The 16,879-nt window shown below is 39.5% G+C and overlaps 3 protein-coding genes across 3 annotated transcripts in view; 2 read left to right on the top strand and 1 right to left on the bottom strand.

Moving 5' to 3' along the window:
- Positions 1 to 6,865, bottom strand: part of rlf (RLF zinc finger) — a 25,874-nt gene extending 19,009 nt beyond the window's left edge. Inside the window, exons 1-6 of the mRNA XM_039785428.1 lie at positions 6,827 to 6,865; positions 5,753 to 5,986; positions 3,932 to 4,086; positions 1,959 to 2,040; positions 483 to 618; positions 153 to 355 (exon numbers count right to left, since the gene is read on the bottom strand). Coding sequence (XP_039641362.1) covers positions 153 to 355; positions 483 to 618; positions 1,959 to 2,040; positions 3,932 to 4,086; positions 5,753 to 5,986; positions 6,827 to 6,865 — 849 coding nt within the window. The remainder of the gene's footprint in view (positions 1 to 152; positions 356 to 482; positions 619 to 1,958; positions 2,041 to 3,931; positions 4,087 to 5,752; positions 5,987 to 6,826) is intronic.
- On the top strand, positions 6,752 to 8,637 carry znf593 (zinc finger protein 593). The gene is made up of 4 exons (XM_039786839.1): positions 6,752 to 6,811; positions 7,015 to 7,222; positions 8,006 to 8,068; positions 8,219 to 8,637. Exons 2-4 carry the CDS (start codon positions 7,023 to 7,025, stop codon positions 8,343 to 8,345), a joined length of 390 nt encoding a protein of 129 aa, XP_039642773.1. The 5' UTR covers positions 6,752 to 6,811; positions 7,015 to 7,022; the 3' UTR covers positions 8,346 to 8,637.
- Positions 8,638 to 10,101: 1,464 nt separating this feature from the next.
- Positions 10,102 to 16,844, top strand: selenon (selenoprotein N). Its single transcript, XM_039786075.1, has 12 exons — positions 10,102 to 10,542; positions 11,235 to 11,352; positions 11,481 to 11,611; positions 12,029 to 12,241; positions 12,326 to 12,450; positions 13,205 to 13,342; positions 13,434 to 13,515; positions 14,044 to 14,232; positions 14,327 to 14,432; positions 14,797 to 14,909; positions 14,997 to 15,098; positions 15,525 to 16,844. Exons 1-12 carry the CDS (start codon positions 10,360 to 10,362, stop codon positions 15,690 to 15,692), a joined length of 1,668 nt encoding a protein of 555 aa, XP_039642009.1. The 5' UTR covers positions 10,102 to 10,359; the 3' UTR covers positions 15,693 to 16,844.
- Positions 16,845 to 16,879: the final 35 nt, after the last annotated feature.

A 16,879-nucleotide genomic window follows, 5' to 3' on the forward strand; every position in this document is an offset into this window, starting at 1 on the left:
TAAGAACCATCGCTGTTATGTAAAATTTCATAACAGTTACTGACAAAAGGAGGCACAAATGTATGACTGTACTGAAAAGGTGTCATGCCAACACCTGAAAGTCTAGTGCAAGTATTCCTCTCCCTGTTCACAAACACAAAGTGTTATAATACCTCCGTTATGGCCTCTTCATTGGGCAGCAGGTGACAAAGCAGGGAGACATAAGTTTGACGAAAGGTAGCTTGGTTGGAGATGAAGCTGCATTCAGTGCAAGCTTTGGCCAGCACCACTGCCTTGGCCACTTCGCCCATCTTCTCCAGGTGCTTCACCCGCATCTCCATGAAGCCCTCGCCCTCCAAACTGATGTATGCATCAACTAGCAACAGAATGCAAAGAAGATCTGATTAGCAAACTACCATGACATGGCCAATGAAGGTAAAACCTGTGCCGTCGTATCCAAATGAAATAACCTAAGTGAGTTAATTGCTTAACTAGATTCCAACCTTCTTCTGGGTTGGTGGGCTGGCCGGTAAGGAGAGACGTAAGGACAGGGTTGCTCCATGCTCCGCCCTCTCCTGTGATCTGAAGTAAAGCTTGGAGGTCTGTACTTCCAAACTGTAACAAGGTATCATGGGAAATCTGCAATAGACACAAAAATGTTATATCTAAATACAATTTTAAAAGAAAAATGTGTTTGGTTCCTTCTTCAAATCAGAATATTAACCAAACAACCAACCACCAAACAAACAAATACATTAAGCCCTATTTTCCTATACAGTGGTTCTCTTCCACTATTATCATGTGAAAATGTAATCAGATAATGAGTTTACCAAATGCACTACTTACCAAGGACATTAGTTCACATTACATACCATAATTTGTAGACCCAATGTATTTACTCTAAACAACAAAAGTCTTTTGAACACCAGTGTTCAGGTCTGGAAATTAAACTTAATTACAGCTCGGCTTAAAGGTCTCATGGCATGAAAATTTCACGTTATGAGGTTTTTTAACATTAATATGAGTTCCCCCAGCCTGCCTATGGTCCCCAACTGACTCGTAATGGTGATAGGTGTAAACCGAGCCCTGGGTATCCTGCTCTGCCTTTGAGAAAATGAAAGCTCAGATGGGCCGATCTGGAATCTTGCTCCTTATGAGGTCATAACAAGCAAGGTTAACTCCCCTTTCTCTGCTTTGCCCGCCCAGAGAATTTGGCCAACCCATGGGAGAGAGACATCATGGCTTTCAAACGAGAAAAGTGGCAGTTGGTCAAGGCCACACCCCCACCCTCCACCTTGCCCGGCCCCCTCTCCTCCTCAATAGCTAGAGACACAAAAATGGCACATCCTAAGGAAAGCTCATTGTGGGACTGGCTCCAGTGGCTGTAATTCTGCACCAAGGCTGAATTCCGGGAAAGAGACTTCAGATATAGTATTAGGGGACCACTAAGGTCTATATAAAAGCATCCAAAGAGCACCATGTCATGGGACCTTTAAGCTGCCTAGTTTAATTACTTACACTTTGTCGTCAACACTGCTGGTAAATGTAATTTATTTAAAATGACAAAATGTTAGAATAATTTACATTATCAAAGGATAGATGGAACCACTGAAGTTATATCAAAGTTTTGTTTACTTGCATGTAGGGTCAGTTTACAGCACTCACAGCATAAGTACAGAAAGGGACTGACAAATACGCTTTTGTAATACAATGTAGAATGTGATAAAACTCTATAGTCATAATAAAGAGTGGCAGTGGCTCCCAGATACCAGATGGCAACAGTGGTTTGTTATAATGCAAACTGTTTAAATACTAATCAGAGAAAAAGTATGTATCATAATTTTTCTGACACAAAACAACTTGATTCTTGTGATTAATGCAGGCAACTATTGTGCAACACTGTGCTTGATTTGTTAATTAGATTATTTTCTCTAGGATTTAAGACATCAGCAAAATGTTTTTAAATAAGGTCCCTTTACCTGAACAGAGTGGTGGAATTGAACCCAGGCTTCATACGGGATTTCATTCTCAGGCACTGATAGCAACAGTTCAAAACAGCTCCTGCAAAAAATAAAAACACATTACAATGATTTGTGTTGATTATGATCATTCTGGACAGTTATATTCTCACCCAAAAAGAAAAACTGCAAGTATGAAGTCTGAACATATAAATCTCAACTAGTCTATGATACTACCTTAATTTCTGATGAAACAATAAGGTATTCTGTAGCTCTGTATTCATGTTTTAGAAGAGTCAGCTTTACATATTGATGCAATTAACATGTCAAAAAGGCTCGTTTGAAAATGGAAGGAACGGTGGAGACATGTTTTTGAGATTGTATCACATCACAAGTCCATCTGCCAGGAGTTAAATTTAACTTCTACAAGGTAACTATTAAAAGATCCTTCATGTAAAACTTTGTATTGAGCTGAAAACACTGAAACAACCTCCATTTGCAGATGGAAGAAGTGTGATTGAAGCCGGAACATGTGGTCTTGGCAATTAACCAAAATACACTATGAATCTCTAAATGACCTAATTTAAGTCATGTCAGTAGGGCTGCAGCAATTATTCCATTGATTAATCGGATAAGACATAACGTTACTTTTGCTTTGTTAAAGATCAATAGTGATTTATTTGGCTGAACGTACGCGGTGTCCTACCCTGCCTAAAAGGATATTTACACCAGGTGCTGCAAGAAAAAAGCTTGGAGAATCACCGTAGATCCAAACCCCCCAGATAATAGCCTTTTCTCCCTGTTGAGGTTGGGAAGAAGGTACTGGATACACCAGGCCAGAGCTCCCTCATCCACCAAGTACGCCAGGTGAAACTTGGTGGATTAGCGCTCATCTCAACTATCAACCATCTTGATTTTACGTTAAATGATAACGTTACCTTATGTTGGGAACGCTTTGTGGACTAAGAGGTAACGATAGACTGGATGCTTTCTGCTGAAGCATTGATATCGTGCTATTGTGGAAAACTAGTTTGGTTTAACACACTGTACAGCGTTTGTTTCGTTTCAGTTTTAAATTATCCCAAACTTTGGAACTTTCTCTGGCCTTTCTCACCACTCCCTAGTTTCTCTCTCTTCTTCCAATTCTTGCAATCCTTGATATCTTCGTCACGTCACCTGTACACACAACACCGTGTGTGGCAGTAATAATCATTTGTGCGGAAATACAGCAGGCTTGCTTATGTATGTATGTATGTATGTATGTATGTATGTATGTATGTATGTATGTATGTATATATATATAGTCATAGATATTACACGAAGATGCATATCACATCAAAATAACAGCCCATCACTGTCAGTGCTTGTGTCCTTTTTGTCAGCTCATGTATAACAGAGCTAGCAAACTTGGAATTATTACTGTTTATTAAAATGTTAATGTTACAGCTTTGAGAGGAAACACAGGCAACTTGTTCCCCTACCCATAACACATCTATTTCATGACGAGTACTTGTTTAAAAAAAAAAACAGCAATGACAGAAAAAAAATTCACACTTGACTTTATTATTAATTTAGAAACTTGCTTTCGTGGATAGTTTTGGAGAAACCTGATATTTCCCGAACAGTTTTGGAAATTAGAAAATCGGGCGAAAAGACATGACAACCCAGCTAGCTGTGCATTCATCCAGTCAGGTACTGTATATGAAGGGTGCATGCTGATGTCTAAGTGAATCATCTACTGTACAGCCTCAGTTAAATGTCTGAAGAAAATGACTGAATTAAGATTACATGAGGCGCACTAATAATTGCAGGAATGTGTTGCCAGGCTATTAAAGATTCTATAATTAAAGAAGTGGACCTTTCCCCCTTAAATCCATATAGTGAACAATTAAAAGTGCTCCACAACACAACCTGCTAAGTGTGCACATAAGATATACTTGCTGCAGCCTATATTTGCATTTTTTTCACTGGATTTTTTTTTTTTCAGTACTCACAAAGCTAGTCTCTTCAAAACAAGGGCCACTCTGTCGGACTCTGCAGTGAGGTGGGATCGGGCCGCACCAAAACAGTTTATGGACAGACAGTAGACCTCCAGAAGAGGCAGACCATGCTCCATGGAGTTCCTGCTCCCAGCATAGTGCATCAGTGCCTATAAACACACACAAACATCACAAAATGCAAAAAAAATTAAATAAAAATACAGTTGTGGATGTGAAACAGGGGCTTTCTCCCTGGGGGAGATACCACTCTGAACCTGATTGATCCCAGCTGACACTGTCTGTTGTGAGACACTTCTGATTGGGCCTCAGGGGACTTGACTGTACAGCATATGATAACCCAGAACCTTCAATAGTGAGCCAACATGAACAAAAAGAACTGACTCAAGGAGATACAGGTGTACTGTTGCATGTTTTTACTTTTTCAGACTTTGACTTTATATATTTTAAGACTCATCAAATGTGTTTTTGTAATGAATGCAAGCTTCATTTCCTTTCTTCATTAAAAACAATATTGACAAAAAAAATGCATTTCTTTAAATTACTCTATACTAACATAAAAAGTTACAGATAACAAGAATATAGTACAGAAAACTGTTAATGTTCCCTTATTGACTCGTTACCTTTAACAGAGAGCACAGTGTTGTAAAGTGTAGTAAATATTTTCTTTACTGTCAACAGGCACAGGGGAGGCAACATCGGTGTGTCACCTGTGTGTAGCCTGCTGCTCCACACATTAAATCATCATCACTACCAACATCCCAGGAGTCCCGTTTTCCAGACATCATGACCCTTGCCGGTTGCTACTTGTGTCTGCAGAAGCACTAAATTAATTCCCTTTAGTCTAAATATATGGTGCCCTCTCAAAGGGAGCCAAGAATAAAAGGTCTCAACCCTGGAGACGCATATCAGTGTACTAACTACTTCCGACTTCAGGAGAAAATAAATACAACAAACTTTTTGTTTAATATCTACACACAAAAAAGCATTACATTTAAACAGAGTGGAAATTAAAAGTAAATGGCCACATGTACCCAAGTCTAAGTGTTTAAACACTAAGTTATGTACGTTTAATGAGTTATTGCTGTACTCGGATATTGGACATGAGGGTAATCAGAAAAGAGCTTATCTCTATTGTTAGTTAATAAGTGAAAAAATACAACATGGCACATCCGCAACATTGCCATTCCATTTGAAAATAAAAAAAAAAAAATCAGTGATTGGCTGCGCAGGATTCGACACTATAACCAAAGATATAGCTAGCTAGAAATCCAAATGTTGATTGTTACAACTTTCGAAAATGACATTTCGCAGTCGCTACTAGCCACAAACGAGTAAATTCGGATAAACATACCGCGATGCAGCCACGCCCAGCACACATGCAATTAAGCATAATGTGTAAACTGTGGCAATGTCATGTGCATACATCTGTTAGGTTTCTCGTTTTGCCAGTATGTTTTGAAACAAGACAGAGCTAAACGAGTTGTATGAATTATCTTACTGTAACAACTTGAACCAGCAAACAGGCAACATATATACATACACTGTATATTAGCATTAGCCCATTATATTAACGTTAAATTACATTGTTTTAGCGTTAAAGTATATGCATACGTGAATATGAATAAACATTCACAATGTTTAATAGCTCCCTGGTTATAAAACAACCATAAACTTGACCAGGTAGCTAGCTAGCAGGCCAGCAACCATTGCAGATTAGCTAGCTAGTTAGCTTGCAGCCTACGAGGAAAAACAACCCTGGGTGAGCTAACGTTAAGCTAACGGTAGCTTCGATATTGCATACATTGTACACAGTACCTGACAGAAGTTGTCGCAGTACTCCGTGGAAGATGCTATGGATATTTCTTGTTGCCTGAGTACGTCTTCAAAGGCTCTCAGTGTGGCCAACAGGGTTTCCATTGCGACAAGAGTGTCTTCGGCCGTGTCCAGGGCCCGGTCGCTCCAGTACTGCTCTGGTTCGACATTATTCTCCGCCATCTTCGCTCTCCGCCACGGCGCGTATGCAGTGCAGCCTGACGCCGCCTTCAAGTGCTGTCGGAATGTTTTATTAAGTCAAAGAACTTCACCAATTGCGACTTGTAGAAATGTGATCGGTATTATAATTATTTGTAGGTTGTTGTCATTGTTGTTGTTAGTAACTGTTAATAATCGTAATTCTTTACTTAATGCATCCCTTGGTTCCTAAATTAGTGTGAACATCAATTAAATTAGCCTCCACAATGTTAATGAATTATACGCGTTTTTTCTTTAGATATCTTCTTCCTATCCTGATGTTTCATCATGGAGTGTAAAAGAAACATAAATACACAATGTTACAGGTTTTCCTTCTTATTTTTTTTATTTTATACAGCCTTTTGTTTCTGATCAATACATTATTGACATTGGACAGTTACGAAGAGCACAGGAAGGTAACATCAACCACTCAAAGTGTGGTCCACTCAAAGATTCTGCTCTTCTTTGAAAAGAATCAAGAATGAAGCACTTTATTAATCCCTTAAAAGGGAATCAGGACATAAAAATATATTTTACTTGTGTGAAGCAATATAAAGAAATATTGTTGAGAATTGAATGTTTTTCACTTTTTTGTAATGTGTATGAAATGAGTGTGAGTTTAGTTCAGTAGAGAATATGCAAATGTTATTTTGCATTGTATGGTTTCTTTTCATCATTAATGTTGAGTACTACTTATTATGTTCATGATTATCGTATGACATTCTTTTCCTTTTCCTTATTTCCATTTATTTTTTTTTATTTTTTTTGCAAAATGGTGTTTGACGCCCTCTACAGGTGAGTAGATATATCTTTTCTTGACCCGGAAATACAATTCATCCCTCTCGGCCACACGTGTGGTGAAAGGTAGGCAAAGCTAACTTGGGAATATAAGTGTTTTTTTATAAGCAAATCTGCCATATCACTGTTTTTCTTTAGCTGAGAATTTCAGATAGGCACACATTTTATTTCACAAGACCCGATTTGGTGACACAAAATAGCAATTTCGGTTTTAAAACGTCTACGTTGGCCGATATCTGTGTTTTCTGTGTTCTACGTAACGTTACCAGGATCTACCATGGGAAAATCCAAACAAGTAGGAAACCACAAAAGTGACAAGAAGAAGCACATTTCAAAGACATGGAAGACAAAGCGCAGGACTAAAGACCTGGACCAGATCCACTCAGACATGAAGCCTGACACAGCAACCAAGCTGCTAAACCAGGAGGTGGACTACGATGTGACAGGATGTGCACAACACTACTGCTTACACTGCGCGTAAGTTTATCCCCTGTTTGGGGTTGAAAAGGGTGGTTTTCTAACTGAAATTAACCTTTCCTCAATCAAATGATCAGGATAAGTCCTGCTAGTGGGCATATTAAATAATAATTTCAAATTGTAGATGAGCTGAACGGGCCAGTGGTGGAAGAAGTACTCAGGTCTTTCAAAGTAGCATTATCACAGTGTAAATTCACACTGTTACAAGTAAAAGTACTGCTTCAAAATCTTACTTTAGTAAAAGTACACAAGTATTGGCATTAAAATATACTTAAATTACCAAAAGCAAAAGTACTCATTGATTATGCAGAATGGCACATTTCAGAATAATATATATTGTTAGATTCCAATTAGTGATGCGTTAAATATGTAAGCATTACTAATGATGCAGCTGGTAAAGGTGGTGCTAATCTTAACTACTTTATATACTGCTCTGTGTATCTTAATCCATAATGATAAAGCATCATTTATTTGATTTATAATTTGTATTTATAATCTGAATCTGCAATGTAACAAAAATGTAATAACAGCAGCAGAGATATTGGACACTGGAATTTACAGAATGTTATGCAAATCCTGAAAGTGTCATCCCATTGGGTGAACAACAACATGTAATTTTGGACCTTTGCAGCAATGTGATTGTTTCTGTGTTTTGTTGTGTCATATCTCCAATCTTATTTATTCTGCTGTACTCAACTCTCTCTTGCAAAAGATTAAATAAAGGTTATAATAAAACAGTATGTTGCAGGTATGTTTTACACTTTGGCACATCATGTCTTGCAGGAGATATTTCACGGATATGAGATCCTTAAAAGAGCACTTCAAAACTAAAGGGCACAAGAAACGGTAAGGCACCACATCTCACCCATGTATTCATATATTATACACTCATATTTATTGGATGATAATTACCCAATTTTTGTCCCCTATAACTGTATAGTGGCCACGTATCCTTACCAAGTATCAGAGCTTACCTCTTCTTCTTTCTCCATCCAGGTTGAAACTGCTCAGAGAGGAACCCTACACACAGGCAGAGGCCGAAAGAGCAGCAGGTATGGGCTCATACATCACTCCAAAAAAAGTGGAAGTGAAGACACAGACCGTGGAAGAGGACATGGACTGAGAGCTGCCCACTTTAACCCATGGACTGATCAACAGAATTTTATTTTACAAAATGAATAATGCTTCTATTATTCCTTTGCTGTCACAAATGTTGATGAGTGCATTGTTAAATGCTGTTCATGTGACACACTTAATTTGTCCGACTCGTTACAGCTGTTAGACTTCTGGCTATCACCAGAATCAGGAAAGCCTTACCTTTTTATACTGGGTAATGTAATGCAACATGTACCGATGTAAATATTGAGTATGTGTAGAACTGTGTGGACTGCTAATAAACTATAACATAGAGTGGATTTAGATTGCAGATTGCATTCATAGTGAACTAGACACTGGTTAAAGCAGCATTTCCCAACCTGAGGGTTAGGACCCCATGACTAGACCCCAAGATAAGACAAGATGTTTAAGGGAATCTGGCACCTGATTTTTTATTTTTATTTTTTTTCCTGACTCTGAAGTTTTTGTTGTTTTTGTTCTTGTGAAAACTAGACACTTTTACCTAGCCGGATGATTAGACAGTGATTGAGAGGTTTGTAACCAGCCTAATGTCTTAAATGAAACAATAAGAAAGAAGAAACACTCTTTAGTTGAACTATACACCACTCCTGTCCTATGGTCATAACCTGAAATGAGGGGTCCCACATAAAGACTTAATTTTAAGTGGTCACAAGCCTAAAGGTCATGACTGAAAGGTTTAAAGAGAGAGCTTTAGTTGGAGGCCTTGGGTCCATGTCTTGGTATAGGCAACATCAAATTTATGGAATAATTGATTCAGTGATTTCTCTGGCATTGTAATGGTCTAACACAGAAGATAATGACAACGAATCAAGCTGGGGCCAGCCCCCTTTGTTTCTGCCCATATCTTTCCTCTATATGCAGAATATAGATATCTAAAAAAGTATAATTGAAATTAATTTATTGTCACTATAAGATATAACATGGCCTCATTGTGGACATGTTGAAATGCTAAAGGGTAGTCCTCCAGAAGCAAAGCCTTAACTTCCACAAGTAGACATGAACCTACAAAAATGTAGCAGTGGGCCTTGGCAGAGAAACATATAATTGAAGCTTGTTAGCAGACATTCCTGGGACAAGGCAACACTGCCCCTTTAATGTGGCTAATTGTACTTTGCCAGCACCGAACTTCCGCTAAGTTAGAGATAATCATAGTCATTTAACATCCGGTTATCACTTTCAAAATAAAGTCCAACGGTTAAATGGCGGTGCCCTGCGCAGTTAACTGATTGGGTAAAGCCAAAGCCGGTCTACGGATATATTAGAAGTTCTTTGGTAAAGCCTTTCCACGAGAAAAAAACCGGAAACCGGCTTAGGGGGATATCAAAACGTTATTTTGCCAGTTATACGGAAGCGGGTTGTATCCTCAAAGAAATTTAATGACCCCGCATATGTCTACTGTATGTCCGTGTCCACGGTGTTGAATTTAACAGCTGGTTTCCATGTTGGTTTCGCCCCGGCCCGGACAAACGTTTTTTAAACATTAGACACCTGTGAAAAACAGTGAAATCACACAAATATATTTGAAGATAGAACCAGCTGATGGATAACCGGTTACCAATAACGGTTTGAACTTTCCCCTAAGATTTGTGCAGAGAATAGCCCACTATTAGACCGAATCACGGAGTAACGTACGGAGTGTTCACAGCTGGATTGAGCAAATGAGTGCTTTTATTTTGAGCCCACAAACGCCTAATATCCGGTTTCATCCTGGCTATTACTTGCTCACTTGGCGCATTTTAACCACTTCCATATGGCTCTAGATTAGATGTGGGAAATAAGAAATCTGTGCTGCTAGCTTACATCACACAGCGGTTGCCAGCGATTGTAACGGCAGGAACAGATGCGCGGTCCCCGGCTACAGGATAACAGAACTGTCGCTGTATTCGAAACACTTTAAGGAAAGAAAAGAAAGTTTTATAGTGATATTTCTGTTGGTTGCTTTTTTGGGACGTTATTCGACGACTATGCCCTCGTCTAAATAGCTGTGGTGGAGGTCGAGGATGGCCGCAGACGTGGATAAAAAAGAGGATGATAGCAAACATTCGCAGCAGAATGGGCACCAGAGTCCGAGCTATGGATCCTGGATCTGCAGAGGGATCTGGACTCTGCTTATAGTCGGTGCTGTCCCTCTTCTCGCCTTTTGGATCAAGTATTACCAAGATGCCCAGCTCCTCAAGCGTCATGTGAGATCCACATAATAGCGTTACACACGTCTCAAAATTTAGCAGTGATCTTAACTTAGTCATTTTATCTTGAAAACAACTTAACTTAAGGAAATAAAGATGTATTGTCATATCATGCTTATAAAATGCTAATTTAATGCAATGCTGTGTTGTATTAAAGTTTGCATTGATTCTTCTGGTACATTTTATGACCTACACTTACTGTAGCATAACTGTAGGCACATTTTGTTGCCATTCGCCACAAAACACCATTTCTGCAGTTTTTCCCACCCCATGGTGTTTTATTAGGGGGGTGCATCTGTGTCACAGCTGGTAAAACTCAACCTCTTGTGTAAATCCACTCTTGTTTGGCCACAGAGGGTATCCACATTGTTCAAGTGCTTCCTCCCCCCTCTGCCTCCATTGTACAGGCGCTAGTAGGCACGCATCAGTCTGACAAACACATGCCAGGAATCTGTGGCCCTGGGCTGATCTTTATCCAGAGGTTGAATACATGCTATGACACCAAAGACAAAATATTATAGTAACATGAATTTGAATATGCGTTTTATCATTTAAAAAAAACAAAAAAACATTTGTGTTTCATGTGATCAGATGTCCAGACTGTCCTAGTTTTGATGCTGCACTGACAATCCCTGAAGCATGTGAAATGACAATAAGGATCCGTCTAACGCATGTGCCCCCTCCAATAGGAAGAGAGTGTTCGAACTCTGGGTGCCGAGGGGCTTTTTCTCTTCTCCTCCTTAGATACCGACCATGACCTTTATCTCAGTCCGGAGGAGTTCAAACCTATTGCTGAGAAACTCACAGGTACATCACATTATCTTTCTCGCTGAATGTCCCATTTATTCAATACCTTGTCGTCTCTCAGTAAAACCTCTGTCTCACTGGTTACATACAACCCCACATTGACTGCGATCCCTATGGCTTCCTCACAGGAATAACACCCCCAGTGGATTTCGAGGAGGAAGTGACCCATGACCCCAACGGGGAGACTTTGACGTTGGAGGCCAAAATGCAGCCTCTGCGGCTCGACTCCATGACAAAAAGCAAGGATGGTTTCCTCGGGGTAAGACAATACCACGCTGTAGGAGGTTTATTGTTCTCTTTCTCTCGACTACTGGATAGTAAACAAAGAAAATCCGCAATCAAGGGTTTTAAATATAGTTACACATTCACTGTCATTTCTTAAAGGTTGAACAAACTTTTTTAAAATAAATAATATCACAGAAAGATACTTGAGATTATTGGAATGAATGCAATTATCATTCATAAATCTTGCAATACAAATCTCTGTCTGAGTCAGCTCTTTGTCAACGCACTGAAAATTGAATCAATAAAATAGCAGAAAACTAACTCATAATCTTCTTAGACTGACTAAATTGTAACATGCATTTTTTAAAGAAGCACATGTTCTAGTTTTGAAGAATATACTAATAATAGTAAATTGATTTCCTCTCTGGTTATCTTCCTCCTGCTCTTGCAGGTGTCTCACAGCTCTCTGAGTGGGCTGCGGTCATGGAAGAGCCCAGCAGTGCCTTCTTCTTCCTTCTCTGCCAGCCAATTCAGGGCCTTCTTGCCCCCGAAGAACAAGGTGGCAGTGGGAGACACGTGGTGGGTGATTCCTAGCGAGCTCAACATCTTCACTGGGTACCTGCCAAACAATCGTTACCACCCACCCTCACCAAAGGGCAAAGAGGTATTCTGAAAACTCATCAATGTTTAGTGTTAGGGGTTGTGATAATAACACTGTATATTAATAGCTGTTCTTATCCTGCCGCAGGTTCTCATCCACTCCTTGTTGAGTATGTTCCACCCGCGGCCCTTCATCAAATCACGCTTTGCTCCTCAGGGCGCAGTCGCCTGCATTCGTGCCAGCAACGACTTTTATTTTGACATTGTGTTCAGGTGAGGAGCAATTCAGGAGGAGACATAAAAGACCATAGTGGTGCTTTTTCTTCTTTTAGCCCATTACCTACAACATTATGTATAGTGCTGCCTAATATCCAGCACATACTATACATTTTAATGCCCTCCCTGGCAGGCAGCCATTGGTTTCAGTTGTATATCAGCATGCAGAGACTGAGTCCACTTTACTTTGTTATGAATGTTACATTATTATTGCATGCTAATGCAGTTTCCAGTACTTGTATCACCTTTTTTGAAAACACAAGTGGAAACACAAATGTGAGAGTTTAGAGTCCGCTGCTGGAGAGAAACTTTTAAATGCAAGAAACTGCCAAATTCATACAACATGCTGCGTTTCTTGTTTGATTTTTTTTTTTTAACTCCGGTTTGACTTTCTTGTTCAGACATCTTGCATTGCTTTTTAGCAGCAGCCTCAAATACCAGATGTCAGAGACGATTAAAAACCTCACTCACAACTGCATCTCCATGTGACAGTAATGTAACATTAAGCAAAATAGAAAGCTGTTCTGTAAAGCATATAACTGCCTGGAATCTTTGGGATCCATCAATAACTGATAGTTTGCTTTGGAAAATGGTCAGCGGTAGCGTTAAGTCTAACATTACATAAACACACCACCGCTGGTTTGGTCTTTTAAAAGGCTACACCAAAGTCTTCCTGTTACTTCTTGACAGAATACATTTTGAACATGTCTCGCCTTACAAACTCAACTCCTCGTTCTGGTCACGTCTACAGGATTCACGCAGAATTCCAGCTCAATGATGTTCCAGACTTTCCCTTCTGGTTCACCCCGGGGAAGTTCACCGGCAACATTGTTCTCTCTAAAGATGCATCTCATGTCCGCCACTTTCACCTCTACGTCCCCAATGACCGGTAAATCCTTTAAACACCCCGTCACCTTTATGCACACAGTTCCCACTCGGTGTGTTGTAGCTGTAGTGTAATGTATCTTGTTGTGCGTCAGGTCTCTGAATGTGGACATGGAGTGGCTGTACGGGGCCAGTGAGAGCAGCAACATGGAGGTGGACATCGGATACCTGCCACAGGTAGAGTTGCAGGGATGCGTTGACACTTCAGAAAGTCTCTATTTCTTTATTTATGTAATACTCCAGCACTTCCTGATTTACTTCTAGGTCATTAAGGCCGTTAAAGCCAAATTAAACTCATTCAGTAGATTTATTCTCTTGTCTTGTTTCAGGGTTAAATGTTTGCTGTCACTGTTTTGACTTACTGTAGTCAATACTGGAGTGCAACTCGTATTGATTTATTTTCCTTAGGGAGTTAGGGGCATTAAGCTTTGGTCCCATTCCCTTTTTAACTTCAATTAGTCCTCTACATATTTAAAATATACCTAGGTTTTTTTTAGGCATTATGTTTCATTGTGCCTCATTGAGACATTTTCACTTTTTCTGTATGTACTTCTGCTTAAAAAAGACACATTTCACTGAAGACTAATATCCCCAGAAATATGTCAAAGATTACAAAATCATTTTCCTCAGAAAAAAAAGTCACATCTTAAAGTTATTTCATGAGAAGTTGCCTTATATAAAAAAAACATATCAATGTGTTTACAGTTAGAGCTGCAGTCCACGGGCCCGTCCACTCCCTCCATCATCATGGATGAGGAGGGCAACATCATCGACAGTCGAGATGGCGGCGGCGAGCCGATCCAGTTTGTCTTTGAGGACATCCACTGGACCTCAGAGATGAGTCGGCAAGAAGCCACCCGACGCCTGGAGGTCACTTTCTACCCCTTTCAGAAGGTAACCACCTGAGAAGCATTTATTCAACACACTGTTGGCTTAAATGCAGTGAGTTTCACAACTGTTTCATTGTCCTTATCATACTCCTTCCCAGGTGTCCTACCTGCCTTTCTCAGAAGCCTTTGACCGAGCTGCAGCAGAGAATAAACTGGTGCATTCCATTCTGCTTTGGGGAGCATTAGACGACCAGTCCTGCTGAGGTGAGATCATTAACATGTAGCTGATTTCACAGCATTGTACACTGTTATTGATATCTGAGAACATATTTAAATTGAAGGCTAACTATCACATCCAAAAGCAATAAAACGCACACTTGTTTAGTTGAATACACTCAGCAGCTTTGCAGCTACAGCCTTATTTGGTCTTGTGTGACTAGTAGCCTGTGGTGGCTAATGTTAGAAAACGTATACTTATTTAGTAAATACTGCTGTTAACATTAACACAACATTACTGACCAAATTTGCTGACTTCTCCACTTGTGCTACTGTAACATTGAAGCGTTTTAGCAAAAAAGTGTATTTTAAACTTTTTAAACATCTCTGTCTCCGCTCTACGCCTCTGTAGGTTCGGGGCGAACTCTTCGGGAGACAGTCCTGGAAAGTTCGCCCGTCCTGGCCCTGCTCAACCAGAGCTTCATAAGCAGCTGGTCTCTGGTCAAAGAGCTGGAGAACATGCAGGTGAGCAGTCAGGGCAGTGCAATGCCATCAGTTGACTGATTTTTTTTTTTTTAATACTCTATTTTAAAATATTCTTCTCTAAAACAGGCTGATAAGCAGAACCCTGTGTTGAGTGAAAAGGCCCAATTACACCTGGAGAAGTACAACTTCCCTGTGGAGATGATGGTGGCGCTGCCGAATGGAACTATTGTAAATATTTGACTCTTTTTATATCGGCCTGCAATTTATGAAACATTCAGGACAGTTTTTTAACAAATTATGTGTAGAAGTCATACAAATAAATATTTCTATTTTATTTTAATTAAATAGAATATTTATTTATTTATTTATTTTATGGCTATTTTATTAATTTAATTTCAAAAAGATTTATAGTATTTCTATGGTAGAAGCACTCACACTGATATCAGTATTAAGTCAATTAATTTACTTACTTACTTACTTAAATACTCACAGTATTTCCGACTGTCATGACATGTGATATTAATTGAGGTTCATAATCTTTCATTTAAAAGAGGGAATGTCTTCCCGTTGGTAGTAACATTTCCCAATCAACATTGGTATGGAAAAAAAAAGTCAGACTAAAGGCCTTCATCTACTTCCTGTGTATGGCTTTAGGTCCACCACATCAATGCCAACTTCTTCCTGGACCAGACGGCCATGAAACCAGAGGAGGAAGGAGCAACTTTCAGCTTCTCTGGTGGGTTTGAGGACCCTTCCACTTCCACTTATATCAGCTTCCTCAAGGAGGGGTTGGAGAAAGCCAAGGAGTACCTTGCACAGTAATTTGCGTGCGCGATAGAGACTGAGAGACTAAAGAAGAGGAAATGATTATCATTCCGAGTAATGATCCAAGATAAGGAAAACCCTCCCAACAATCACGTAGAGAAGCCTTCTCATCAGTGTTGGCAGCTGAAAAACTTTTTGGCCTTCTGCCCTCTTTGTTACTATTTATTTGGGCGTCTCTCCTGGTCAGAACATTTTATAAACCGTTTTTGTATTATGACAAACAGTACAGGGAAATATTGCTTCTCAAACCTAATGTTACTGTCAATATGGTATATTTTAATGAGATACAAAGCAGTGACAGATATGTAAACACATTTAGATCTGCTCTCTCTGTTTGTAGCTGCTGATTAAAGGTGATATAAAATGTAGACCAAGCCCAACACACCAAAACATCCTGATATATTTCTTCTTTTATATCCCGGTGCCGCATGTGCAATATTTAATGATCGAGTGTGTCTTCCTGCTGCTGAGTGTACCCAGAGACGGTGGGCCGGTGCAGCTGTTGCCTCTAGTTGTGCTTCAGCAGTTTGTGAAGACGTTGCCTGAAAGCTCTCTCGGAGCCGGGTGACGCCTGATGTTATTGCTGAAGCTGCTGGAGGGAACACCCCTCTCTGACTCAGGGGACAAAAGCAGCAGGAAAAACTCAACTGTGGCACATAAAAGGATTTAATCGGTTGTTTTTGAGTTTGAAAACAAATGTTGAATATTTTGCAGATTTTCTGTTGTTTTTTTTTGAAGAAGTTGTGACCACACCAAAGATATGAAATATGTACAGGAGCTGGATTGCAGCTTGAACAGCTGTTGAGGTTCATATTTATGTAACTCAATGGAACCAATTGGTCATATGTTTGAAACTGAGAGGCTCTTACTACATGTACAGTTTTCCTCTTTTAGGATCCAGTCGAAACAATGTATTTGCTCATGTCTTTAGCAAGACAAGAGGAAATACAATTTGAAATAGTAACAGTGAAATTTGATAAATGAGAGTAACATTAAGTTGAAATGTGACTTTGTGAAAGTAGTCATACATGGTTCTCTCGAAAACATCTGACTAATCGGGGCCTTTAGGGGGAAAACACTGTTATTCTGTAACCTACCAGTGCCAGCTTTTCCATAAAGGTGAAATAATAAAACCATTTTTTTTTTTAATACAAACTGAATTGTGTGCTTTTTCTACCACACAC

This window comes from Perca fluviatilis, chromosome 20 (assembly GCF_010015445.1).
Source record: "Perca fluviatilis chromosome 20, GENO_Pfluv_1.0, whole genome shotgun sequence".
NCBI classification, from domain to species: Eukaryota; Metazoa; Chordata; class Actinopteri; order Perciformes; family Percidae; genus Perca; species Perca fluviatilis.